This window comes from Oncorhynchus mykiss, chromosome 6 (assembly GCF_057628025.1).
Source record: "Oncorhynchus mykiss isolate SJ-2025 chromosome 6, ASM5762802v1, whole genome shotgun sequence".
NCBI lineage: Eukaryota > Metazoa > Chordata > Actinopteri > Salmoniformes > Salmonidae > Oncorhynchus > Oncorhynchus mykiss.
Window position 1 is genome coordinate 27,277,376 of NC_143027.1, and position 26,843 is coordinate 27,304,218.

General features: G+C 43.3%; 1 protein-coding gene across 27 annotated transcripts in view; it reads left to right on the forward strand.

The window, feature by feature from the left end:
- LOC110525633 (fibroblast growth factor receptor 1-A) overlaps window positions 1-26,843 on the forward strand; it is a 47,529-nt gene that overhangs the window by 14,836 nt on the left and 5,850 nt on the right. For 5 of the 27 annotated variants that reach the window (XM_036979740.2, XM_036979746.2, XM_036979742.2 and 2 more), the window contains exons 2-11: window positions 1,522-1,702; window positions 15,987-16,235; window positions 16,368-16,457; window positions 17,108-17,280; window positions 19,158-19,281; window positions 20,333-20,523; window positions 22,887-23,037; window positions 25,758-25,954; window positions 26,374-26,519; window positions 26,650-26,771. In XM_036979740.2, the coding sequence (XP_036835635.1) occupies window positions 1,549-1,702; window positions 15,987-16,235; window positions 16,368-16,457; window positions 17,108-17,280; window positions 19,158-19,281; window positions 20,333-20,523; window positions 22,887-23,037; window positions 25,758-25,954; window positions 26,374-26,519; window positions 26,650-26,771 (1,597 nt within the window). In that variant the 5' untranslated portion in view covers window positions 1,522-1,548. Of the gene's footprint in view, window positions 1-1,521; window positions 1,703-15,986; window positions 16,236-16,367; window positions 16,458-17,107; window positions 17,281-19,157; window positions 19,282-20,332; window positions 20,524-22,886; window positions 23,038-23,884; window positions 24,030-24,255; window positions 25,955-26,373; window positions 26,520-26,649; window positions 26,772-26,843 lie in introns of those variants that run through there. The other 22 variants (XM_090237427.1, XM_036979748.2, XM_090237433.1 and 19 more) reach the window with 9 other exon arrangements.

The following is a 26,843-nucleotide window of genomic DNA, read 5'->3' on the forward strand; positions in this document are numbered from 1 at the left end:
TTACTTGGTCATTACGTCACGTTTTAAATAGGTATGCACGTCAGCTTTGACATCTGGTTTGCACTAGACATCAGGCTGATACAATGTTGGAATTTTTAGCTGTTATTGTCTGATTCCGATATGTTCACCAATATTTTGTGCATCCCTAATCATTACACAGGTGCCCCTTGTGCTGTGAACAATAAAAGGCCACTCTAAAATGTGCAGTTTTGTCACAACCCAATGCCAAATGTGTCTCAAGTTTGGAGGAGGAGTGCAATTGGCATCCTGACAACAGGGATGTCCAACAGAGCTGTTGCCAGAGAATGTAATGTTAATTTCTCTGCCATAAGCCGCCTCCGTTTTAGAGCATTTGGTAGTACGTTCAACTGGCGTCACAACCGCAGACCAAGTGTATGTTGTTGTATGGGTGAGCGGTTAGCTAATGTCAACGTTGTGAACGGAGTGCCCCATGGTGGCATTGGGGTTATGATATAGGCAGGCATAAGCTACAGACAACGAACACAATTGTGTTTTATCTATGGCAATTTGAATGCACAGAAATACGTGACGATCCTGAGGCCCATTGTGAGACCTTAAAATAAAATGGCCATCTGTGATCAACAGATGCATATCTGTATTCCCAGTCATGTGAAATCCATAGATTAGAGCCTAATTCATTTCAATTGACTGATTTCCTTATATGAACCGAAACTCAGAAAAATATTAGAAATTGTTGCATGTTGTGTATTTATATTTTCGTTCAGTATAATTCTCTGGTGCAGCGTTAGTCTTTCAAGGTGTTTGTTTTACATGAACAACACGTTAATTTTGCATTAAATGCAATAGTCATTGTGAGAGAAACCAAGCTGTGTTTCAGTTTTTAGCAAAGCTCAACATCTACTTTTCCTCAGCATGCTAAAGGCATCTGCATACAGGTTCAGTTTGCTCCTATCAGAACTCAACTAGGTGACGTGAACGTCTGTTTTTGCATACTCCCTTAAAATACCTTTGCTTGAAAAATTAGAAAAAATTGGCAATATTACGGTTTGTCCCTCTTGAGATGCTGTACTCAACATACAGTAACTATTCATCAATAGTCAGAATCAATCTAAGGTAAATCAAGAAATCTGTCATTAATTTTGATGTTTTTGCCGAGGAGGTCTTAGTCACGCAATTTGACATCTAAGACGTTTTGGTGCAGTATTTCTCAAGTGAAATAATTTGCATGAAAACTAGTTGTCAAGCACTTAATTTAAGAATTCCTACTGTTGCCCAATCACCAATGAAGGGGCGTAGACTACAGCTACCGAACTTTGGCTTGCATTAAGAAAAATGTTGTTCAAACAGCTGGGAAAATAACCACCAAAACAAAAGTGTCACCATTTCATCTTCATATGTTTCGACTGGGAAGCATGCGGTAAGCCCAGCTCTCAGTTTAGGTCTCATGGGTTTTCATGCAAGGCTCTCAAATCATAATTTTGCATTTTGTGTTTCACATGTCACGTGAGCACAGTTTCACCTTGTTGTTTGTTCCTCCAGTTTGGCACAGTGAATGGCTCAGTGCTGATGCCCCAGAGGTCCGGATGGAGTTCCAGTCACAGAGTAATCAACAGCTGTAGTGCACCCCACAGGATGTTGGCGGTGCAGAGTATGCTGGTGGTTCTGGCCTTTCTTGCCCACATTTTACCCTCCCAGGCCCGGCCTTCCATCCCAGATGAAGGTAAGACTCCCCTCCCTGGTCCTTTAAAAAAATATGTATATTTGATTTTAAATATGTCACCAGTCCATCACCTAAATTGTATGTCTACTTGTCACATTTCTCCTGATCAAGTTTTTGTGGTCAAAATGAACCACAATATATTTGACTGGCTCTTATCCCAGACCCAGACAGAAATGGGTCGTATGTTGCCCTTTTTTATTATTAATGTACTTCAGTAGATAGATTTAGAGAAGATGTAGTTACCAACATAAACAATGGTCTAAATTTGTCATTTTATTTTACATGCACTCCATCTTACCTGTAATGCTTTTATTCCTCTGGTCTCTATAGTTGTACTATAATCTAGAGACTTTTCCAGTGTTTTAAGTTTCTTTGTAGTCTCAGTGCAGCCCCCACCCAATTCCCTGCAGATCTCACAGTTCAAGGAAGCCTAACTGGATCTAGTTTGACATGGCTCTCGGTTTCTACTATGTTATATTGTTTTAGCACTGAAATAGCTATGTTTATAGGTTGCCTACAAAAGGCAACCCAATAGTTGCACAAGCTCGGCTGAAAAAAAGGAAAAGGGTCACTGAAACAGAATCCTGAAAAATTTGTATTTTGGATCAATTCCAATAGTGTAATGGCTGCCTGGATTTGTGGGTGTATAGTTCTGGATGCTTACACTCAGCAGTCGGAAGTAGAGTGCTGCAAAAGGAATATAATAAAGCCCAGCATTATAATTAAAGTAATTATGAACGAGGGTATCTTGGGCTGTAAGCCTTCTAAATAAACTAGGCAAGGCTGTGTTTATCCCAATACAGAGGGAGGGGAGGGAGTAAATGCCTCCCATATGTAGCCTCAGGCCCAGGCAGCTTCACTACCTAGCTAGCAGTCCCTGCTCCTCTCCTTCTCTTTTGTAATGAAAATGTTTGTTGTTTTTTGCCAGATGGAATAGAGTAAACTACCAGGAAACTATAAATTAGCTGTTAAAAAGAAAAAACATGAATCCACTTGGAGCCCTTCCTAAACCATAGAGAGTGACAGTGTATATTCTTACAGCTAGAATGAGAAAGACTGGGGGATATATTGCTGGTGGAGTGGGGAGCTTGATGCATTCTCTCCACCCACTTTTCAATCACCAAATGGCCAGGTATTATTTAGGGCCCCCTCTGCTTTTCTTCCAGCCCCCCTCTCCACACTACTTGGGAGTGCATCACTTTCCTCATGCTTCCCCGCTGGGTGACTGATTGCTTCAGCTGTTCACAAACAATCACTTGCTAATTATTTGGTCACATTCTTTTTGTCATGGGTGGAAAACAAAATGGCTTATTGTGTGGAAATTGTCATGTTTTTATGCATGTCACTTAGTTCCTTTAAAAAATGTTTTTTTGCTTATTCTTGAGTATTTGTTTGTGGCTTGTTTCTCTTTGAGGAGGATTGGGTTGAAAAGGCCCTCCTCAAAAGGAGAAGTCTCTAAAGAGTCATCGAATGGTGGGGCCGCATGGGAAAACTGTTAACAAGTGGATTCCTTGAACTGTGAGATCTGCTTCCTGTACTGAGGCCTGTGGCGCTGTCAGTCAAAGCAGAAAAGACACTGACACTTCAGTAGAGGACTCAAAACCCAGAGCTGCCATGGCCACTCTAATTCAGACTCTCTTCAGACATAGAGGGGTTTAGAGGCACAATACAGAGAGAGGGGGTTAGATGGAAATGTTGGTCATTTGCTAAAAGTTTTTCAAAGGTTATCCCTTCTATGTAAACTTTTGGGTTTGTTAATAGACCCTGTGTTCTATCACTTCATGCAATTCCTGCCTGTTGTCACGATCAACCCTTCACTCACTCGGTCGGTCGTATCAGTGGGGGGAGACTGGCCACCAAGAGTGGTCTTTCTGCTTACGCCATCTCCCTGCTTTCACTGAGATCTCTGTGCTGCACTCAACCATCACTCCGGCGAGAGCAGGAAATCCCAACAGTCATTCATGCGGCATATTGCTTCCTATCTGGAAGCCAGCGCAGGTTCTATAGACTGGAGCCAATGTGTTCCGTTTTTGGAGGCAGTCCTGTGCTTAGACTCAAGCACTTTTTTTATTTTTTTTAAACCCTGTGTTGCATGCTTACTTCTCGGACAAAATCCCTTTCATGATTTTGTGTAATTAAGTTGATTTTCAGGGTTGTCAATCAATTTTTCCAAATGGTTGGAAGAAAGCATGCCTGCAAGTCTATTCCAGCTGGGTTGCTTTCTGAAAATATGGTCCCTAATTCATCTTAATCCAACCATGGAAGCAGAAGGATCAACTGAGCCACAACTTCCTCATGGAAAGCTTACTACTTTGGTTTGACTGACTGTCTATTCACCTGTATTTTTAGTTACACACAGATATCCCTTAATGAATGTCTACAGTCATTCCATCACTATTTACAATGTTAATTTAGGTCCCACTGTGACACAGGGTAGACATTGACTCAATGCTTCCCACTTGATTCTCCCATTTTGGAAGAAATAAAAAATAAGGGTATGCAAAGTATGTCTGCTCCTCAATAGTGAGGCCAATGCTGCAACTTGTTGCTGTTTGTGATCCCAATTGTAATCATAAGACTAGATTGACTTTGCTCGACAACCGCGACAAGTCAATGGGATATTTAAGAGCCGTCTGCAGCTAGATTGATAGCTGGAATGTTTACATAGCCTTATCAGCTTGATAGACTTTAGGAGGGAAAAAACCTAAGCAATATTATGGCCCCACACAGAGTGTGGTGGACCTCTTTATGTTTTAGCCTGTCTCAATTAAATAGTTGTGGCCCATCCCTAAATGCTGCTGCTTCTTCCCGTTCCCCCTTCCCTTTGGTTTGAGGAGAAAGTTGATCTTACCCTCTGGCCCCTTTTTACTGCGGGGATTAAGGACATGTCAGACATGTGATCCAGGAAATACCTTTACTAGGCTCAACTGGGGTCACCATGGCAACTGGCACTAGATCCTGCTGCTGCAGGCCCCCACTTGCTCTCTCTCCTTCTCTCTTGTGTACACGCTCTTGCTCTCTCTCATACTCCCTCTCCCCCTTATTGTTTAGAGCCTTTGTTGAGATGGAGAGAGCGCTTACCCTCAGGACAGCATTAGCAATTCTGATCACGGTAAGGTATACAGTATGGGTGTGGTCCCTGGTTGGAGGAAGAGCCTAGTATATGCTACATTGTACAGTGCATTCGGAAAGTATTCAGACCCCTTTTTCCACATTTTGTTACGTTACAGCCTTATTTTAAAATTTTCCCTCATCAATCTATACAAAATACCCCATGACAAAGTGAAAACAGGTTTTTAGGAATGTTTGTACATTTATTACAAATAAAAACAGATACCTTATTTACATAAGTATTCAGACCCTTTGCTATTATACCTCAGCTACATCCTGTTTCCATTGATCATCCTTGTTTCTACAATGTGATTGGAGTACACCTGTGGTACATTCAATTGATTGGACATGATTTGGAAAGGCACACCTGTCTATATAAGGTCCCACAGTTGACAGTGCATTTCAGAGCAAAAACCAAGCCATTAGGTTGAAGGAATTGTCCGTAGACCTCCGAGAAAGGATTGTATCTAGGCACAGATCTTGGGAGGGGTAACAAAATATTTCGTCAGCATTGAAGATCCCCAAGAACACAGTGGCCTCCATCATTCTTAAATGGAAGAAGTTTAGATCCACCACCTGGCCGAACTGAGCAATCGGGGGAGAAGGGTCTTGATCAGGAAATGACCAAGAACCTGATGGTCACTCTGACAGAGCTCCAGAGTTCCTCTGTGGAGATGGGAGAACCTTCCAGAAGGACAACAATCTCTGCAGCACTCCACCAATTAGGCCTTTGTGGTAGTGGCCAGACGGAACCACTCCTCAGTAAAAGGCACATGACAGCCCGCTTGCAGTTTGCCAAAAGGCACATAAAGGACTCAGACCATGAGAAACAAGATTCTCTGGTCTGATGAAAGCAAGATCTTTGGCCTGAATGCCAAGCATCTGGAGGAAACCTAGCACCATCCCTACGGTGAAGCAGTGGCAGCATGCTGTGGGGATGTTTTTAAGCGGCAGGGACTGGGAGACTAGTCAGGATCGAGGGAAAGATGAACTGTACAGAGATCCTTGATGAAAACCTGCTTCAGAGTGCTCAGGACCTCTGACTGAGGGCGAAGGTTCACCTTCCAACAGGACAATGACCCTAAGCACACAGCCAAGGCCATGCAGGAGTGGCTTCGGGACAAGTCTCAATGTCCTTGAGTGGGCCAGCCAGAGCCTGGACTTGAACTCGATTGAACATCTCTGGAGAGACTTACAAATAGTTATGCTGCAGCGCTCCCCTACCAACCAGACAGGGCTTGAGAGGATGTGCAGAGAAGAATGGGAGAAACTCCCCAAATACAGGATTGCCAAGCTTGTAGCGTCATACCCAAGAAGACTCAAGGCTGTAATAGCTTTCAAAGGTGCTTCAAAGTACTGAGTTCCTCTGTTCTGGACCTGGGGACTGGGAAGATACCAATTGCTTGAACAAACAGTTCAGTACCCTTTAACCCATCAACACCTTGCACAAAGACCATGCAGTCAATCTCTCAACTTTGAGCAATGAGATATTGACATCCATACCACTGACATTTTGCTCTCCGTGTATATCTACAGTGCCTTCAGAAAGTATTCATACCCCTTGACTTATTCCACATTTTGTTGTTACAGCCTGAATTCAAAATGGATTAGTAATTGTTTTCCCCTCACCCATCTACACACAATACCCCATATTACTGAAGTGAAAACATGTTTTTAGAAATGTTTGCTTATTTATTGAAAGTGAAATACTGAAATATCTCATTTACACCCGAGTCAATAGATGTTAGAATAATCGTTTGGCAGCTTTTACAGCGGTGAGTCTTTCTGGGTAAGTTTCTAAAAGCTTTGCTCACCTGAATTGTACAATATTTGCCCATTTATTCCTTTCTAAATTCTTCAAGCTCTGTCAAATTGGTTGTTGATCACTGCTGGACAACCATTTTCAGGTCTTGCCATAGATTTAAGTTAACTGCACCTCGGCCACTCAGGAATATTCCCTATCTATTTGGTAAGCAACTCCAGTGTAGATTTGGCCTTGTGTTTTAGATTATTGTCCTGCTCAAAGGTGAATTAATCTCTGTGTCTGTTGGAAATCAGACAACCAGGTTTTCCTCAAAGGTTCTGCCTGTACTTAGCTCCATTCTGTTTATTTTTTTATCCTGAAACTCCCCAGTCCTTAACAATTACAAGCATACCCATAACATGATTCAGCCACCATTACGCTTGAAAATATGGATAGTGGTACTTAGTAATGTGTTCTATTAGATTTGCCCCAAATATAACATTTTGTATTCAGGACAATAAGTTTATTGCTTTGCCACATTTTTTGCAGTATTACTTGAGTGCCTTGTTGCATACAGGATGCATGCTTAGATAATGTCTGTTCTGAATAGGTTTCCTTCTTTTCAATTAGGTTAGTATTGTGGATTAACTTCAATGTTTATCCATTCTCAGTCTTCTCCTATCACAGCCATTACATTCTTTAACTGTTTTAAAAGTCACCATTGGCCTTATTGTGAAATCTCTGAGGAGTTTCCTTCCTCTCCGGCAACTGAGTTAGGGAGGACGCCTGTATCTTGGTAGTGATTTTTTTTAAATATTTTTTTTTTTAAATATTTTTTTTACCAATAGGTGCCCTTCTTTGGGAGGCATTGGAAAACCTTGGTCTTGTGGCTAAATCTTTGTTTGAAATTCACTGCTCAACTGAGGGACCTTACAATTATCTGTATGTGTGGGGTAAAGAGCTGAGGTAGTCATTGAAAAATCATGTTACACACTACTGCACCCAGTATGTGTTCAACTTGTGTGACTTGTTAAGCACATTTTCACTGCTAAACTTATTTAGGCTTGCCATAACTAGGGCCCTATGAAATCCGTGTTATTTTTTTCCAAATTCCTTTTTTTCCTTTTTTATTTTTCTGAATTCTGTTTTATGATTTACGGACATTTTAACAGAAAGCGTGTCTAAAAATGTGAATGAATAAAACTAATTTGTAATGATGCTACACAACATTGCACAATTTTTTTTATCAAGGCAAGTGCGTCAATAGAGTTCTAAGTGTTTCATTATAAATGGAGTAAGTAATGCAAGAGTCTAGTCAACATTGCAGCAAGCAATAGGCAAAACCTAGAGCTATACTTATGTAAAAAAAAATGTTGCATTCATTGGTTTTTCTAAAATAAAGTGCTTCATATACAGTGGGGCAAAAAAAGTTTAGTCAGCCACCAATTGTGCAAGTTCTCCCACTTAAAAAGATGAGAGGCCTGCAATTTTCATCATAGGTACACTTCAACTATGACAGACAAAATGAGAAAAAAAATCCAGAAAATCACATTGTAGGATTTTTAATGAATTTATTTGCAAATTATGGTGGAAAATAAGTATTTGGTCACCTACAAACAAGCAAGATTTCTGGCTCTCACAGACCTGTAACTTCTTCTTTAAGAATGGCACCTGTTTGAACTTGTTATCAGTATAAAAGACACCTGTCCACAACCTCAAACAGTCACACTCCAAACTCCACTATGGCCAAGACCAAAGAGCTGTCAAAGGACACCAGAAACAAAATTGTAGACCTGCACCAGGCTGGGAAGACTGAATCTGCAATAGGTAAGCAGCTTGGTTTGAAGAAATCAACTGTGGGAGCAATTATTAGGAAATGGAAGACATACAAGACCACTGATAATCCTCCTCGATCTGGGGCTCCAAGCAAGATCTCACCCCGTGGGTTCAAAATGATCACAAGAACGGTGAGCAAAAATCCCAGAACCTCATGGGGGGACCTAGTGAATGACCTGCAGAGAGCTGGGACCAAAGTAACAAAGCATACCATCAGTAACACACTACGCCGCCAGGGACTCAAATCCTGCAGTGCCAGACGTGTCCCCGTGTTTAAGCCAGTACATGTCCAGGCCCGTCTGAAGTTTGCTAGAGAGCATTTGGATGATCCAGAAAAAGATTGGGAGAATGTAACATGGTCAGATGAAACCAAAATATAACTTTTTGGTAAACTCAACTTGCTGTGTTTGGAGGACAAAGAATGCTGAGTTGCATCCAAAGAACAGCATAGCTACTGTGAAGCATGGGGGTGGAAACATCATGCTTTGGGGCTGTTTGTCTGCAAAGGGACCAGGACGACTGTTCCTTGTAAAGGAAAGAATGAATGGGGCCATGTATCGTGAGATTTTGAGTGAAAACCTCCTTCCATCAGCAAGGGCATTGAAGATGAAACGTGGCTGGGTCTTTCAGCATGACAATGATCCCAAACACACCGCCCGGGCAACGGTGGCTTTGTAAGAAGCATTTCAAGGTCCTGGAGTGGCCTAGCCAGTCTCCAGATCTCAACCCCATAGAAAATCTTTGGAGGGAGTTGAAAGTCCGTGTTGCCCAGCAACAGCCCCAAAACATCACTTCTCTAGAGGATCTGCATGGAGGAATGGGCCAAAATACCCGCAACAGTGTGTGAAAAACTTGAAGACTTACAGAAAACGTTTGACCTCTGTCATTGCCAACAAAGGGTATATAACAAAGTATTTAGATAAACTTTTGTTATTGACCAAATACTTATTTTCCACCATAATTTGCAAATACATTTTCTCATTTTGTCAGTCATAGTTGAAGTGTACCTATGATGAAAATTACAGGCCTCATCTTTTTAAGTGGGAGAACTTGCACAATTGGTGGCTGACTAAATACTTTTTTGCCCAACTAAGTGTTTTGTTATAAATTGAAAAATAGTCATGAATCTAGGCAATAATGCAACAATAGGCTACCTACGGAGCTATCTAATGAGCTCCTATGTCCGTCCATCTATCACCGACATCTCCATTGAATCACATGATTGTCAGCCTCTTTGTGTTGAACTCGGTGAGTGCCTCTCGCTTGTCTGTGAGTAGAGTCTTGTATTTGCTGAAACTCCTCTCACAGTCGACTGAGCTGACTGGGAAGTAGATGTAGGGCACTGCCACTTCTGCAACTCTTGGGAATCTCACACTCAGGCCCCTCCAGTAATCGGCAAGCTCCAGAGCAGGTGAGGGCTCACTGGACACACAGTGCTGATAGGCAATCCATTCTTCACTGTGCTCTGTTGATGGGCTTGCCATGGGTTTCAGTTGTGTGTAGGCTTCAATCTGCTTTTCTATGGCTGGGGCCTGCCTAGGATTGAACACCCTAGCCAACCTGTAGACCTCTCTGGCTGGATGTGTGTCCCAGTGCTTTGAGAACTCTGAAGGCCAAGTGGAATGCATCATGGAGATGGTCAAGCACCTCCCTCCTCTCTCCAATCCCCATCTTTCTCAATAGCGCATCTGTCTTGGCACCATACCCACATGTTTTTGCCGTTCCATTCACTAGGTAAGAGCCCAGATCCTCCATGACATTGTATGCAGACACTGCTGTGGGACGGTGGGTTCCTTCCAGGATTGACAGAGCTGTCATCAGTTTGAAGCAGCCCTCCGAGATAAAGGTTAGCTTGACAGTGAGGGCCTGCACCTTCTCTGATTCCAGCTGGCTGATGATGTTTGTGACTGCCTATGATGACTTTTCTGCCAACAAAAACTCTCTGTACACATGAACATGCTCTGCATGGTACTTCCCTGCCTCAAAACAGCTATTCCATCTGGAGCTCACTGCTTCAGGAGGAGCCTTGTCCTGCACAAACTCCTTCATAATGAGGAAGCTCACCCATCTTTTCTTTCTGGCAGGCTTCTTGAAGGAGACAGATCTCATCCATGTCACAAGTGATGCAACTTCAGAGAGGTATTTGTTGTGCTGCCAGGTCTCACCCACCAGATTGATGACATGGCAGAGACCGGTTACATGGACACTGTTGGGTGTTTCAGAACCTCCTTGTACGCTTTCAGGCAGTAGGAGGCATTATCTGTGACCACTGCCCAGGCATCATTCAGGTTCAGATCGTTGCTGTGGAGGGAAGCTAGTACAGCTTGGGAAAACATTGAGTGAAAATGGCATCCACCAGAAAGTACTGGTTTTCAACACTGCAATGAAAGATAAGGAAAAACATGAATTATGTTTTAACTGAAATAAGTGTTATTTAAATTGCAAGTGTGAACACAATATAGATACAGCGATAGTTAGCTAGGTGGAGAGGCAGACAGCTGCTGACATTATGCATCGCTATATTTCACCACGATAGCTCGTCGTTTGTAATATCACAATTTGCATGCAGACAATTCACATTGCAGAATGTAAATGTAGGCTATTGCAACGGTATATTAATAGGCCTGTAACTCACCAATGACGATGTTTATAACGCTGCAATCCCTTGGATCTGTTGTCTCGTCAACAACCACTGCAAACTTCTTCTCACGGATCTTCTGTAGAATGGCAGTCATATGTTGGTCGAACACACTGGGGCACGTGAGTTTTACTGAGACTGCTTTCATTTTCGGCAACGCTCCTCCCTGTTTGCAATACTTCACTAGAAGCGGCCGTAGCTTTCTTAGCTTGTCAGACTCGGCGCACACAGCCACAAAGCCCTGAATAAATTCTCGTCTTGAATCTGCTGATGCGCTTGCACTAGAAATGGTTGTTTGAAGAGGCATGCTCTGGCTAAAACGGTGCTTTTCCTTGTTCTTAACATGGGCTTTACACTTCAAGTGGTCATCACACGTATTGTTACGGGTCCAATCAATAGTATGTTGACAGAATTTGCAAAACAGCTTATCGCCTGACTCATAATAGTCTGTTGGTATTGCTCTGCACTGAATTTAGGGGTTAGGGTCAAATTGTTTAGTTTGTTTGACGACTTGGCCGTCTTAGACGGCCTCTTTGACATGTTTCTCAAAGTGACAACCAAGTTGTGAGGTGTAAACGGAATTATTTATCGAGGCCTACTCGTCTGTAATTTTACAAATATAAAATAATTTAGGTTACTGCAATAATTAGGGCTACTTTTGATTTAAAAAGTACCAGGTGGCTTGTCCTTATTTATAGACAAAAAAAATAACCTCTTCCACACCAATCTAGCTACCCTACAGTGCTTGTCCCTCATTATTTGGTCCCGTTATGCATGAATATGAAGGCTCAGCGTTTGTTGTTTGCATGTCACGCATAAGGTTGCTTATCTTGTCAACAAAAAAAGTAATTAAAGTGGTTGGCAGTATCAAAGGGTTTTGTTATGAACAAGCCATCTGTCTCAATGAAGGATGGAGCTTAGTTTTTTTTATGCCTTGAATTTCATTTAAGCTACTCCAGAGCTTTTTACTATCATTCTTTATATAATTTATCTTTGTTCCATACAGTTTTTCAATTAATCTATCCATGGGGATTTGGCTGTTTTAACAGTCACTTTCTTGATGGGCGCATGCCTATCAGTAACTGGAAGAAGCAGTTTCATAAATACTTCACGTGTGGCATTCGGTTGTTCCTCATTACACATATCAGACCAACAAATATTTTTCACATCTTTGACATAGGAATCATTTGAAAAACCTCTGATCGCTTATACACAATTTCAGGTCCAGTCTTCGGAACTTATTTTTTCTGAATATAGCTATTATGATTTACTTCATTCGATAGGTGTGGATACTGCTTTAGAGCAGATTTCTGCTGCATTAGTTAAGATGTGGTCAATCCACGTGGATGATTTAGTTCCTGTTTTGTTTGTAAATACTATGGTAGGTTGACTGAGCCAGAACCAGATTGCAGGCATCAGTTACAGATTGAAGCTTATTTTTGAATGGGCAGCTTGATGACAACCAGTCAATATTTAGGTCACCCAGAAAATATACCTCTGTTGATATTATTATCGACCGTTTCAACAGTCGAAATACAAACTTTTAGCACTCAGTGGTCTATTCACTTCCTATGAGAATAGACTTTAGGTAAGGCAGATGAACCTGTTGCCATATTACTTCCATATATTCTGATATGAGCTCCTCTCTCAGCCTAACAGGAATACTCTAAACATGTACTGAGTGTACAATAGATTAAGAACACCTTCCTAATATTGAGTTACAGCCCCCTTTTGCCTGCCGAACAGCCTCACTTCGTTGGGGCATGGACTCTACAAGGTGTCAAAAGCGTTCCACAGGGATGCTGGCCCATATTGACTCATGCTTCCCACAGTTGGCTGGATTTCCTTTGTGGTGGACCATTCATGACAAGGCTTAAAAATCCTTCTTTAATCTGTTTCCTCCCCTTCACCTACAGTGATTGAAGTGGATTTAACAAGTGACATCAATAGGGGGATCATGGCTTTCACCTGGTCAGTCTGTCATGGAAAGAGTAAAAAAATATATATGTTTTGTACACTCTGTGTGTATAGCAACACCACCTGCAGTTGCATTTCAATATTTCCTGTATATAATTTTTTTTAAATTTTACCTTTATTTGACTAGGCAAGTCAGTTAAGAACAAATTTTTATTTACAATGACCACATAGGAACAGTGGGTTAACTGCCTTGTTCAGGGGCAGCAAAACAGATTGTTACCTTGTCAGCTTGGGGATTCGATCCAGCAACCTTTCAGTTACTGGCCCAACACTCTAACCACCAGGCTACTTGACATGGGCAGTCAATCCGGAACATTTCAAGAACTTTGAACGTTTCTTCAAGTGCAGTTAAGAGCAGCTGCACCATCAAGTGCCTAGTATGGCAACTACTCTGCCTTCGACCACAAGGCACTACAGAGGGTAGTGTGTACGACCCAGTACATCACTGGGGCCATGCTTCCTGCCATCCAGGACCTCTATACCAGGCAGTGTCAGAAAGGCCCTAAAGATTGTCCGACTCCAGCCACCCTAGTCATAGTCTGTTCTTTCTGCTACCGCACGGCAAGCGGTCTAGGTCCAAAATACATCTTAATAGCTTCTACCCCCAAGCCATAAGACACCTGAAAAGCTAATCAAATGGCTACTTTTTTTACACTGCTGCTACTCTGTTTATTATCTATGCATAGTCACTTTAACTCTACCTACATACTGCCTCAACTAACCGGTGCCCCTGCACATTGACTCTGTACGGGTACCCCCTGTATATAGCCTCACTATTGTTATTTTACTGCTGCTCTTCATTTGTTACTGTTTAAAATAAATATATATTTTTCACTTTACACTTTTTTTTTCTCAACTGCATTGTTAGTTAAGGGGTTGTAAGTAAGCATTTCACTGTAAGATCTGCACCTGTTATATTTGGCGCATGTGACAAATAAAATTTTATTTGAAAAACCATGAAGTGCTATGATGAAACTGGCTCTCATGAGGACCGCCACAGGAAAGGAAGACCCAGAGTTACCTGTGCTGCAGGGGATAAGTTCATTAGAGTTAACTGCACCTCCCCAATGGCAGCCCAAAGAAATGCTTCAGAGTATTGGTTCCAACTGCCTTGTCTAGGTGAATGGATGATCTCCGCATTTGTGGTTCCCAACATGAAGCATGGAGGAGGAGATGTAGTGGTATTGGGGGGGGGGGTGCTTATAAAATCCCCTATAGGAGTAATTTTATGGAGGAAAACCGAATGTAACCTTTTCCATGTTACCGCTAGGTTTTATGGGTATTATGACTCATACTGGGGTACTCTGAGACGAGAGCATGATCATTTTTTTTGCTCAGTCATTGCAAGAAAGTGCTGAACTATTTAAGAAGAAGATGGGAGAACAAGCTATAGGATGAAAAATACCTGAGTTTTGGCGCAGGTACATTTACACTAGAAATTTAGCATACGCTCGTATCCAGATGCAGACGCATCCTCTCCATGTCATCTGGTAGGAGTGGCCTGCCAGGTAGGATGCAATCCAAGGGCATGCAGAGCCTGAGACGTCCAGTCCTGAGAGGGTGGAGAGGAGGATTTGATGGTTCAAGGTGTCAAAGGCACCGGATAGATCTAGGAGGATGAGAACAGAGGAGAGTGAGTCAGCTTTGGCAGTGAGGAGAGCTTCCGTGACACAGCAGTCTCAGTTGATTGACACCGTCTTGAAGCCTGACTGGTTAGGTACAGACGACTAGCTCTAACACTAGGTGTACATAGCAAATCAAGATCAAGTATCTGAATAATATTGCAATATGTAACTATAAAAAATAAAAAACATTTCTCCCATCACTGCAAAGGATGCAGAAAATGTATTGTGACAGGTGTTTGTGCCAGACAATACCACTTGGAGATGGCTTTTTCACTTTATAGCCAGTCCTCAGTCTATAGCTAAGGTTTAGACCACATTGTCCTCTAATGCTTTTCCAGCGTCTGGAACAGACAAATGTCCCCATAGACTCCCAGACAAGTTTAGCTTGATGGACAATGTGATGGACAAAATGTCAACATAATTGGTTTACTCCCACCCCCTGGTCGTCTATGTAGTCGTAGAAAACGGGGGACTCAGATGTCTAGCTCGCCCCCTCCCCATTCCTTTAATCTAATTCCACCTTCCTCTCCCAAAGAGCTCCTTGCCAGCCTGATGATTGGCCCTTGACTAATTTGGGGTGCAATTTGAATTTAATGGAGAGCATAGTCAGGGATTGGGTGGAGAAGGTAAGAGGCTGCAGCTCGATTTTCAGCTTTGCAAACGCGCACAAGGGTTTAGATTCAATAAACCGTGCGTGAATGTGGATGATGGTACTTTCAGGGACATCGAGGAATGAGCTGCTCCCTTGTCTTTTTGTGATTCCTTTTATCATATAGCTGGGCACAAGATTTTTGTCACAAGACCTATGCCTTTTTATCAGTCAATTTGATTAGAACATAGATTGTTGCATCACAGTATGAGAGCTTTTTGTACATTTACCAAATGTCAGATATGAGCTATATGCACTATTTCTAGATTTTTGTACTTTTTTTTTCCATAAGACATTTTCTTAAGACTGGTCATGTTGTAGATATTATATAATCTGTCTCCTGCTGTATACAGTTGCATACATTTTGATATGCATCTCCCAGTATCATATGAACCATTTTTTCTGTAGTTTTCCTATCAGCCCAGTGACCAAAGGGATACTTCAGGAATTTGGCAATGAGGTCCTTTGTCTAATTCCCCAGAGTCAGATGAAATCGTGGATACCATTTTTATGCCTTTGTGTCCAGTATGAAGGAAGTTAGAGGTAGTTTCGCTAGCCACTGCTAACTAGCATAAGCATAATTAATGGAAGTCTATGGGTATCTGCTAGCAGTGTGTTAGTTGGAGCGCGCCTGCTTTTTTTAATGTAATACTATTGTACAGGAAGGTACTAAGCCCTCACTTTGCCCTGTTTTTTTCCCCTAGTCATCCCTGCACCACCTGTGAAAATCCAAGCGGAGCTTTACACCCTGTACCCTGGTGACCGACTGGAGCTGAAATGTAGCACTGAGTCAGTCAACTGGACCAAGGACGACACATTGGTGGTGGATGGGGAGCACACACGTTTACGAGACGGCCAACTGGAAATCGAGGGGGTGGAGCCGGCTGACTCGGGCCTGTACACCTGCGTCGCCTTTGGCAACCACAGCTCCTACTTCTCTGTCAATGTCACAGGTAAGGTTAAATATACAAAGCTACAACTGAGCGCTCAAATCACTGGTCCCATAGAGAGAAACAATTAAAGGTATATCAATGCAGGGAAGCCCAAGTCCTATAACATATTTGTCCTCTTTTCCTATTCACCAGTTGATATCCTGGCATCCTCTGAAGATGAAGAAGAGGAGGATGAGTCTTCCTCAGAGGAGGCAAAGCTGTCTAGCAGTCAAAAGCTTTTGCGTAAGTGTCTCATCCTCCTAGTCCTACTACCTGTCGCCATTGCTGTTTCCTTGAAATGGTAGAACAGAGCTTGGACCAGATTCTGCTCCTGTTAATGTCTTAGGGCTTTGTTATGTTAAACTTAACTCATTTAGTTATTTACAGTCTCAGCTACAGTTCATGTGTGATTCACCTATTAGGCATGTTTGCTGTTCATCTAAGAGTGATTTGTTCACAGTCGTGATTGAGGAACAATAGCAGCCCACAGTGGTGGTTACACTTGAGTAAGACATGTCACGCTAGTGACTCAGCCCGGCCCATTCCAGACGTCCCCTGATTTAATGTTTGAGTCTACGGTGCATTATAAAGCCAGTCAGTCGTGGTCAGCTGGCATCTGGTGATTGCCTTGGGCCCACGGGGAAGTAAGCAGCTAGCGTGGCGGGCACCCCTTATGATGATGACCTTGGGGCCCCAGGAGACTAGTCAATCCTATATTGGTGTTTAGTATAGTTTTTTGGTTGTTGTTTTTTTTAACAGGAAATGGTCCTGACTTTTTGTGGTTTTATGAAATACTCCTTAGCCTGATGGAAACTACTTGCACACATAATTTATGTCAATTTTTGTCAGAAGAGGTGTTTAACTTTTCTGTCTTTCTCTCCCTTGTTCTTCAGCAATGGCTCCTCAGTGGGCTCAGCCAGAGAAGATGGAAAAAAAGTTGCATGCTGTCCCAGCCAGTAAGACTGTCAAGTTCCGCTGCCAGGCCAGTGGGAACCCTACACCAACACTCAAGTGGTTCAAGAACGGCAAGGAGTTCAAGAGGGATCAGCGCATCGGGGGCTTCAAGGTAACCACCCCCCCTCCCTGAATTCACCCCTTGGTACTAGACTGCCCAAAGACCATACTGTACATTGATCCTAATTGAATATCCCCAAACTCCTTGACCATGAGTGCAGGTGTGATGGTGATATCATCACTTTTAGATCACCAACCCCCACCCCACAGCATTAGAGGCCTGTTAGATAGGTGTGAAACTAGCTCCTGCTTTCCTCTAACTGGGGAACAATGCAAGGTGAAATCCAATGCCACAAAGGGATGATTGTGCCACAAAAGCATTCCTCGAGGATAGCAATTTTAGCCCTCCTTAAGAGGCAGGATACACCTGGCTGTCCTCATTTTAATGCATCTGGGTAACTGCTGTTTACTGCATTTGTTTTCCGTCAAGATATATCTGCGTATAGCAAAACCAACTTCTCAAAAAGGAAACTCAATGTCATTTGTTTTTCATAGAGGAGACAGGATAAATCCATTAAACAGCCAATTAAGTTTATTTTTTTATTTGATGCCTGTTGACAAACTACATGTCTGATTCAATTGACATTAGGCAGTTTGCCTTCCATCTCTGTGTTGGGGAGCAGAATAGGACAGCTCGCTGTCAGAGGAAGTGAGACCGTGTAAACAGTTCACAGTAATGGGCGTGGTGGTGATGAGTCCGTTTACTTATCTTTTCCCTGATGCAGATAGCATCTGTATACTGTGTGCTTGGCTTTTAAAGTTGACCATATCTGCACTGCAGCGTGGACGATTGTGTGTTGGCTTGCGACAGCCTCACGTGGTGTAAGATGTGCTGGGATGTTGTAGGGGGCCAGGGTCCTGTTCATCTGCTCCTCCCATCAAGGTGTTGTCTTGTCCTCGGCAGGCCCCCCCAGCTGGGACACATTAAGGAGTTTCCTATCAGCTCCCTGCCTTCTCTCCCCCGCCCAGCTTTACCATCTGGCTGCTGTTTTTTCAGTCAAGGTCTAGATGGGAGGCTGGGGATGTCTATGAACGGGGCTCGCCAAGCACCCCGCGCTTTGGTTTTATGACCACGGCTGCATTGTTCATATAGTCTTAATGTATGGAGACGGCAGGAGGAAATAATGCAGACCACATGTATTAACCCAAGCACAACACATCTGGCCAGAAGCGGCTGTAGAACCCCAGTACATTTTAGCTAAATGAGAGAAAGCGTAATGCAGGGTCTGCATGTTTGATGTTGCCATTGTCTGAGATTTTGTTCGAGTTTAATCACACACTACCGGTCTTGGCAGATTTATGGAAGAACAATTATAACTTGGAATATAGAGAACAGGATTTAGCCTTAGATGTACATGGGCTGTAACCTGACTGTAGTCAACCATAGTTTTTCCCGGAACAGGTTGTGACATACAAGTCATGTAACCACCAAAAAACAGTTTCCCCGCCTCAATATGTTTCCAATAGTGCATTAATGTACTATTCCTCAAGCAATGGACCACAATAGTTTTATACAGCATGGGAAATAGTATCCTGATAGTTCCTCCTCCTTCCCATGGGGAAAAAAATATATATTTTGATCTGGATTTCATTAGACATCATTGAACTCGTTAGTTATTTGTACAAAATGGGGAAATATTAACTAGCAGAATTAAATGTGCTCTTGAGAGGTTATGTAAATCCCAATGTCAGAGAAAATAATCATTCAAGAAATTAACTTATGAATCAGGCTGGCTTTACAACCTTTTTTAAATAATCTAAACAAGTCTCTCGCGTTTTATAGTATTGATAGGATGTCTTGTGAAAGTATGGGGCTTTGGGGATTTATTTAAGTCTTAGTGCTTTGGTTGGACCATCTGTCATCTTCAAGTGCCTTCCATACTTCCTTCTCTGACAAAATATTTAACCTTCCTCTTCTCCAATTTGTAGGTTCGAGAACACATGTGGACCATAATCATGGAGTCTGTAGTGCCATCCGACAAGGGAAACTACACATGTGTAGTAGAAAACCAACATGGAAGCATTAACCACACTTACCAGCTGGATGTTGTTGGTGAGTCTCTTCTCGGGGCCGGTGTATAGGTGAAATTTCTTGTTAAGCATCTCGAAGCCTAACCCATTCCCCTGGTTTAATCATCGATTGGATATTCATGTAGCCTAAGTGTGTTGTTGGTTCAATATAGCTAATGGTTTACAATACTAGGCCCTAGTAATTGAAGTAATGGTGTCCCTTTTTCCAAGGAGAGTCACATGGTCTTTCAAATTAGTCTCTTTTCTTTTTTTCTTTTCTTTTTTTAAATGAACCTTGTTTGCGTTGTGGCTCTGTCGATGGAGCTGTGTAAAAGGGTGAAATTAATATTCCCCCCTGGACCTGCCCTGTGACTTACTCACGCTCCATTGGTTCTATAAATCAAAGCTCCACCACAGACAGTGGTGTCTCCTGGGATATTTGCGGCTGGGCCCGGGGTTGGCGTGACTTCACTCCCCAACCTTGATCAGCTGTGAGATCATTTTGGAGACTGAGTGTAATTCTACAAAATGTGTGCAAAGCACCACACTGATCTCTGTATCAGGAAAGCAACCGAAGCCTGACGAGTTGTTTCCCTGCCAGATGCTGGGCTCATTAGTACGGTTGGGGGAGTTATCAGTCATCAAAAGGGCGCCCAGAGAACATTTCTTTCAGGGCAGCGGCTTCAAACTTGTCTGCAAGCTTGTGTTTCCAGTCATTTGGGCCAAATGGCAACAATTATACAGGCGACAGAGTAGTAGGGGAACAGTTATATCCCTGGCTGTAAAGCTTACCATATTTAAGTAGTGAAATGACATTAGATCAGGGTAACCTTGTAACCTGGCCTAGATCAGGCACTCCTGACAGAGCTGTCCTCTTCCTGTTGCCTGTTACTCTCCTAGTTCAGCCATGCCTCAATCCCTATTCATTACTGGAATGAACTAGAAACGTCATCAAATCACCAAGTTGTTTTTTCCTCAATGATAATCCATTGTTGTTTTTACCAAGGTATTTCTGTTGCAATAACCACTAGGATTTTCAACAAGTATGTTGTTGACATGTCTTCTTATGTGGTTGACGTGTGTCTGTGTCACAGAGCGTTCCCCCCACAGACCCATCCTGCAGGCGGGACTACCAGCCAATAACACTGCGGTGGTGGGCAGTGATGTGGAGTTTGAGTGTAAGGTGTTCAGCGACCCCCAGCCTCACATCCAGTGGCTGAAGCACATCGAGGTCAATGGAAGCCGCGTGGGCCCTGATGGCTTACCCTACGTCCGTGTCCTCAAGGTAGGGGTTCGCAGTGCACGGACTGAGTCCACCAGACTGTACACACCACATGGCTGCAAGTATTATTTTCAGTCTGGAACAAAAGGTGATAAAATGTAGGTTATGGGTGCGTTCGTAAATTCACTCTGGCTATCTACTCCAGATTTCAAAGCACACTTGTCTGACTGTGCCAGAGCGCAGAATAACTGATGAAATTACGAACACGGAACACCAGTTGAATATGACCGGTGTCAGTAAACGTAGGCAAAATTATTTTATTAAATTGTTGCCAGCAGCACAGTTAGTCACCAACGGCTATAGATAACATGACAACATCCTAATCAGCTCTGCTAGGGCGCTTTGAACACTTCAAGATCAAAATGCTCAGAATTTAGGAACAGATAATCTGCCAACATTCTGTATTTATGAATGCCCAGAGCGCACTCCAGGGTGAATTTACAAGTAAGAGATGGCAACCCATGTAATACTTGGAGAATACAGCCAAACCGTATTAGATTGAAATTAAATCTAGTTTATCATTTTCATTGTATCAGTTTCATTGTGTCTTCTATATTCTATCAATTCACGGTTGTCTGACAAAGGCTGGAAAATACACTGCTCAAAAAAATAAAGGGAACACTAAAATAACACATCCTAGATCTGAATGAATGAAATATTCTTATTAAATACTTTTTTCTTTACATAGTTGAATGTGCTGACAACAAAATCACACAAATTATCAATGGAAATCAAATTTATCCACCCATGGAGGTTTGGATTTGGAGTCACACTCAAAATTAAAGTGGAAAACCACACTACAGGCTGATCCAACTTTGATGTAATGTCCTTAAAACAAGTCAAAATGAGGCTCAGTAGTGAGTGTGGCCTCCACGTGCCTGTATGACCTCCCTACAACGCCTGGACATGCTCCTGATGAGGTGGCGGATGGTCTCCTGAGGGATCTCCTCCCAGATCTGGACTAAAGCATCCGCCGACTCCTGGACAGTCTGTGGTGCAACGTGGCGTTGGTGGATGGAGCGAGACATGATGTCCCAGATGTGCTCAATTGGATTCAGGTCTGGGGAACGGGCGGGCCAGTCCATAGCGTCAATGCCTTCCTCTTGCAGGAACTGCTGACACACTCCAGCCACATGAGGTCTAGCATTGTCTTGCATTAGGAGGAACCCAGGGCCAACCGCACCAGCATATGGTCTCACAAGGGGTCTGAGGATCTCATCTCGGTACCTAATGGCAGTCAGGCTACCTCTGGCGAGCACATGGAGGGCTGTGCGGCCTCCCAAAGAAATGCCACCCCACACCATGACTGACCCACCGCCAAACCGGTCATGCTGGAGGATGTTGCAGGCAGCAGAACGTTCTCCACGGCATCTCCAGACTCTGTCACGTCTGTCACATGTGCTCAGTGTGAACCTGCTTTCATCTGTGAAGAGCACAGGGCGCCAGGGGCCAATCTTGGTGTTCTCTGGCAAATGTCAAACGTCCTGCACGGTGTTGGGCTGTAAGCACAACCCCCACCTGTGGACGCCGGGGCCTCATACCACCCTCATGGAGTCTGTTTCTGACCGTTTGAGCAGACACATGCACATTTGTAGCCTGCTGGAGGTCATTTTGCAGGGCTCTGGCAGTGCTCCTTCTTGCACAAAGGCGGAGGTAGCGGTCCTGCTGCTGGGTTGTTGCCCTCCTACGGCCTCCTCCACGTCTCCTGATGTACTGGCCTGTCTCCTGGTAGCGCCTCCATGCTCTGGACACTACGCTGACACACAGCAAACCTTTTTGCCACAGCTCGCATTGATGTGCCATCCTGGATGAGCTGCACTACCTGAGCCACTTGTGTGGGTTGTAGACTCCGTCTCATGCTACCACTAGAGTGAAAGCACCGCCAGCATTCAAAAGTGACCAAACATCAGCCAGGAAGCATAGGAACTGAGAAGTGGTCTGTGGTCACCACCTGCAGAACCACTCCTTTATTGTGGGTGTCTTGCTAATTGCCTATAATTTCCACCTGTTGTCTATTCCATTTGCACAACAGCATGTGAAATGTATTGTCAATCAGTGCTGCTTCCTAAGTGGACAGTTTGATTTTCACAGAAGTGTGATTGACTTGGAGTTACATTGTGTTGTTTGTCTTCCCTTTATTTTTTTGAGCAGTGTAGTATCCCTCTCCTAGGATATGATCCCTCTATGTAAGAGGAGTTTCCTGTGCCCTGTTGAGTAAAACTCTATGCTTGACAGAGGAAAGTCCACACTAACAAATGATTGTGATCTCATTCAACAGAGACAACTGCTTTTTGACCCCTCAATCTGATTGAAATGTTTGTTACAACCTGATTGACTTGTTGCACGTGACTTGTTTTTGTTTGCAGCACTCTGGGGTTAATAGCTCGGACACTCAGGTGTTGACCCTCTACAATGTCACTGAGGAGGAGAGCGGGGAGTATATATGTAAAGTGTCCAATTATATAGGCGAGGCCAATCAGTCAGCCTGGCTGACCGTCATCAGGCATGAGGCCCAAGGTAACCGCCCCATGTAGCAGCAGTAGCTCAGAGCACACAGAGAGCCTCAGCCAGGGGCTGTTAGGACCACCTGGAGACGTAGGGACTTATTTAGGGACAACCTCAGCTGTTTCTTTCCTCCCTCGCTCCCTCCCTCTATCCCGCCTTGATGCTCCTGACTGTAAATGACTCTATGGAAAATTCCCAGCAGAGCGGTTGAATGTGTTTAGTCTTCGTTTATGTTGGACTGCTTTCTCTTCCCTGCCCCATGCCTCTCCTGTGCCATCCAAATAAGGGCTTCTCCTACCATCCACTGCTATTACTTTCACTCCCTCGCCCTTCAGTCATATGCTCCTATTACTGCCTTGTTTTTCCCCCCACTGCTTTTCATCTGTCTTACTCAGCCGTTCCATCTTTCGATGAGCTCCTTTTTTTTTCTTGTGGATTTGTTGTATGGTGAAGTGTGTGTGGTCTTGAGTGAGTGTGCTCTGCTGAGGGGTTTTCCATGTAGCTCATCTCTTGCATGTAGAGATGAGTCTATAGGGTATTGGATGTCCGTCCCTGCTTCTCCTCAAATGGTGATGGTACAGTGAAGGGGTTCAGTGCTGCGGTGCGGTCTCTACCTAACTAGCTCCTCCACTAACTGACTGGAGGGCTGATTCTGTCAGCGCCTTCTAATGGCAGTGTGGGTTTTTACTCTTGGTAGGGGGGATGGTGTTGGACTGAGAGGGGGGGGGTGAACACCCCAGCCACCCTCTGTCCTGTCCCCTCCACTACCAGAAGTTTTTCTCTTTTCAGAATCTTTTACTCATGCCTCCCTTTTCCCTCTGGGCCTCTTGTCGGGTCTGCTTCCATTGTTCTTTTCTAGACTGCTGGCCTTAACACCACGGACAAGGAAATGGAAATCCTCCAACTGAGGAATGTGTCTTTTGATGACGCTGGGGAGTATACCTGCTTGGCGGGCAATTCTATCGGGTTATCTCATCACTCTGCATGGTTGTCCGTTGTTAAAGGTATCAATGGTTCTCTCCTCTGATCTCTACTTCCTCTTTCCCCCCCTCTCCCCTTTGGCCTGGTCATCCGCTTTCCACATTTCTCTGAATATGGTCTCTGTAGACCCTACTTCAGTGAACAATGTAAATGTGTGTGGAAGCCAGGCCAAGTTGTGCTACTAACCTTCACCCTCACCCTGTAAGCAATATTCCAGGCCCATCCAACCTTTCTGGATGGGACAGTATGGTCCATGTTGAGAAATGTTTCCCCTCTGTCTTCTGTTTTATGGAATAACAGAATGCCAAACACCCTATCTGACCCATAGAAAGTACTGACCTGAACTGACAAAGTACTGACCTCAACTGACAACCCTTGAATAGTAAAGTTCAAGTGTTTATACCCTCAATATTGGAAAGTAGAATAAAAATGAATTACTACAATTAACATTATTTGGCCAATTTCATAAATTATTTGTCATTTTTCCACGTTGTTTCAAGTGATTAACTTTACAATGCACTTCTACTTTATTGCTTTAAGGTGAAGTTTTACATTGAAAAGGGGTTGTTTGGCAGTACTGTTGGTGTTTTACTCAAACCTATGTCTCTCCCATTCTGGTTTCAATATGGTGTTTACATTTGATTATGTGTAAGGCTAATGTTTTCTGACAAGCACTGCAAATGACATATATCCCTGATGTCATTTCCTGCTGTGAGGACAAAGCCTGCTCTTAAGGCTAGCTTTGATAATTGGCCCACTGTAGTGGACGGCTCATTCCTCAGGGTTGGAATTTGTCCAATTATCAAGCTGCTTGTCATTCAGCCTCTAGACACAAGGGCAGCTCACTTGTGTTGCTGGTGTTGGTATCATTCTGGTGTTTTTTTGGAAAGCGAGGTAAAAAAGAAACGTCTAATATGATGATTTGAATCTATATTGCAAAATATTACAACACTGTTCTGAATTGGAGATAAGTCGATTTTTGATTAAACAAATGTTATATTTTGTGTCTAGTCTACATCAATACCTAGGTGGTTTGCTCCTTATCATGAGTCAATGTCAAATTTTGTCATTACAAGGAAATCATAATGAAAATGGTTTGTACCAACAACCACCACACAAGCCATTTAAAACTGGGTTTTTATGCAGAACCACCATTTTATGTGCCCTAAGGAAGTCAGAATGGGACATTTTACTTTAGAGAAATAATTTAACTAAACTTACTATTGAACTTGTTTAAAATGTGTGTCGGTGTTCAATGGCATGTTTTTTTTTTTTTTTTTTTGCCTGTGATATATGTTCTCCTTAAAAACAGAGCCTTTGCACACAAATAAATACATTAAAGTTAGTATATTTTAATGTACATCCGGTTTAATGCTCATCAGTTTGCAAAAGGCTCTGTGTAATATATTTGGGTTTGTCCCAACTCAAGAGAACTTGGCTGTTGAGGATATAGCTGCGGGTCACACTGGAAAAGAATGTGGAGTGAAACCCTATGCCTGAAAGAAGTGATCATGGTGCCACAATAGGAGTTTGTGCTCTGCGCTTTGTGCCAGTGGTGTCAAGGGCTCTGTTTTTCTGTACATGTCAGCTGAGTGGTCTTAGTGAACGTATCAGGGTGATTGTGTGTGTTACATGCCTGTGTGTGGTGAAAGTGTGATTGGTATTTGAGAATGCATGGACCTCTGTAGTTGCAATTTGACCCAGTGTGGCTGACCTCCTGCCACCTATCCTATCGCGTTGCCCTCATCCAGCAGTCCCCCCTTCTCCACCACCCAACCAAACCTACCTGGAAGTGCTGATCTACTGTGTGGGCTTCTTCCTCATTGCTGTCATGGTGGCCGTGGCCATCATCTTAAAGATGCGCAACTCGTCCAAGAAGAGTGACTTCAGCAGTCAGCTGGCTGTCCACAAGCTGGCTAAAAGCATCCCCCTGCGCAGACAGGTAACAGAAAGTAGATAGGGGGTTTGAAATCTTTATACCTTTTCTTGCTCTTTGTAGTATTCTCATCCCATTTAGTGTAATCTTTATGGCATCTTCAAATTTGTTTAACTTAATATTTTCAAATGGAAGTGTTCATTATATTGTGAAAATAAAAAAACATTAATTCCTTGAGCTTCTGGTTCCCCAAAGAGCCCATGGGCGGACTCAGGTTGGTGTGAGTAGAGGGCAGGTGTTCGTTCCATCCTGCTCTCTGCTTCCACTGGAATCAATTAGTTGTGACATTGTGTCTACAGACTAATTTCAGTAACATTTTGGGGGTTTAACAAATTGTACATTTACTTTCTGTCCACACTGGACATCTTTCTGTCTGTTGTTCCTTTCCTGGCTCCACTATGAGAGAGTAACAGCAGGCTTCTGTATTCCAGGTGTCAGTGGACTCTAGCTCCTCCCTCCACTCCGGGGTGATGTTGGTGCGGCCCTCCCGCCTCTCATCCAGCGGCTCTCCTATGCTGTCTGGGGTGTCTGAGTACGAGTTGCCCCAGGATCCACGCTGGGAGCTGCCCAGAGACCGGTACCCAGATGACTGGAACACACCTATCAAATACAGACATCACATAACACACCTTTGAATGGGAAAATTGCCTGTCTGTCACAATCCTCTCAAATTTGTTTGTTTCTTCCTCACCCTTTGACCCACTCAGACTGGTGCTGGGGAAACCCTTGGGAGAAGGCTGCTTTGGCCAGGTGGTGATGGGAGAGGCTGTAGGGATGGACAAAGAGAAGCCAAACAGGATCACCAAAGTGGCCGTGAAGATGCTCAAATGTAAGTCGTTTTTTTTCCCCTCATAAACCATATCGAACCTGTGATTTGGGCACATGGCTGGGTCTCCTATAT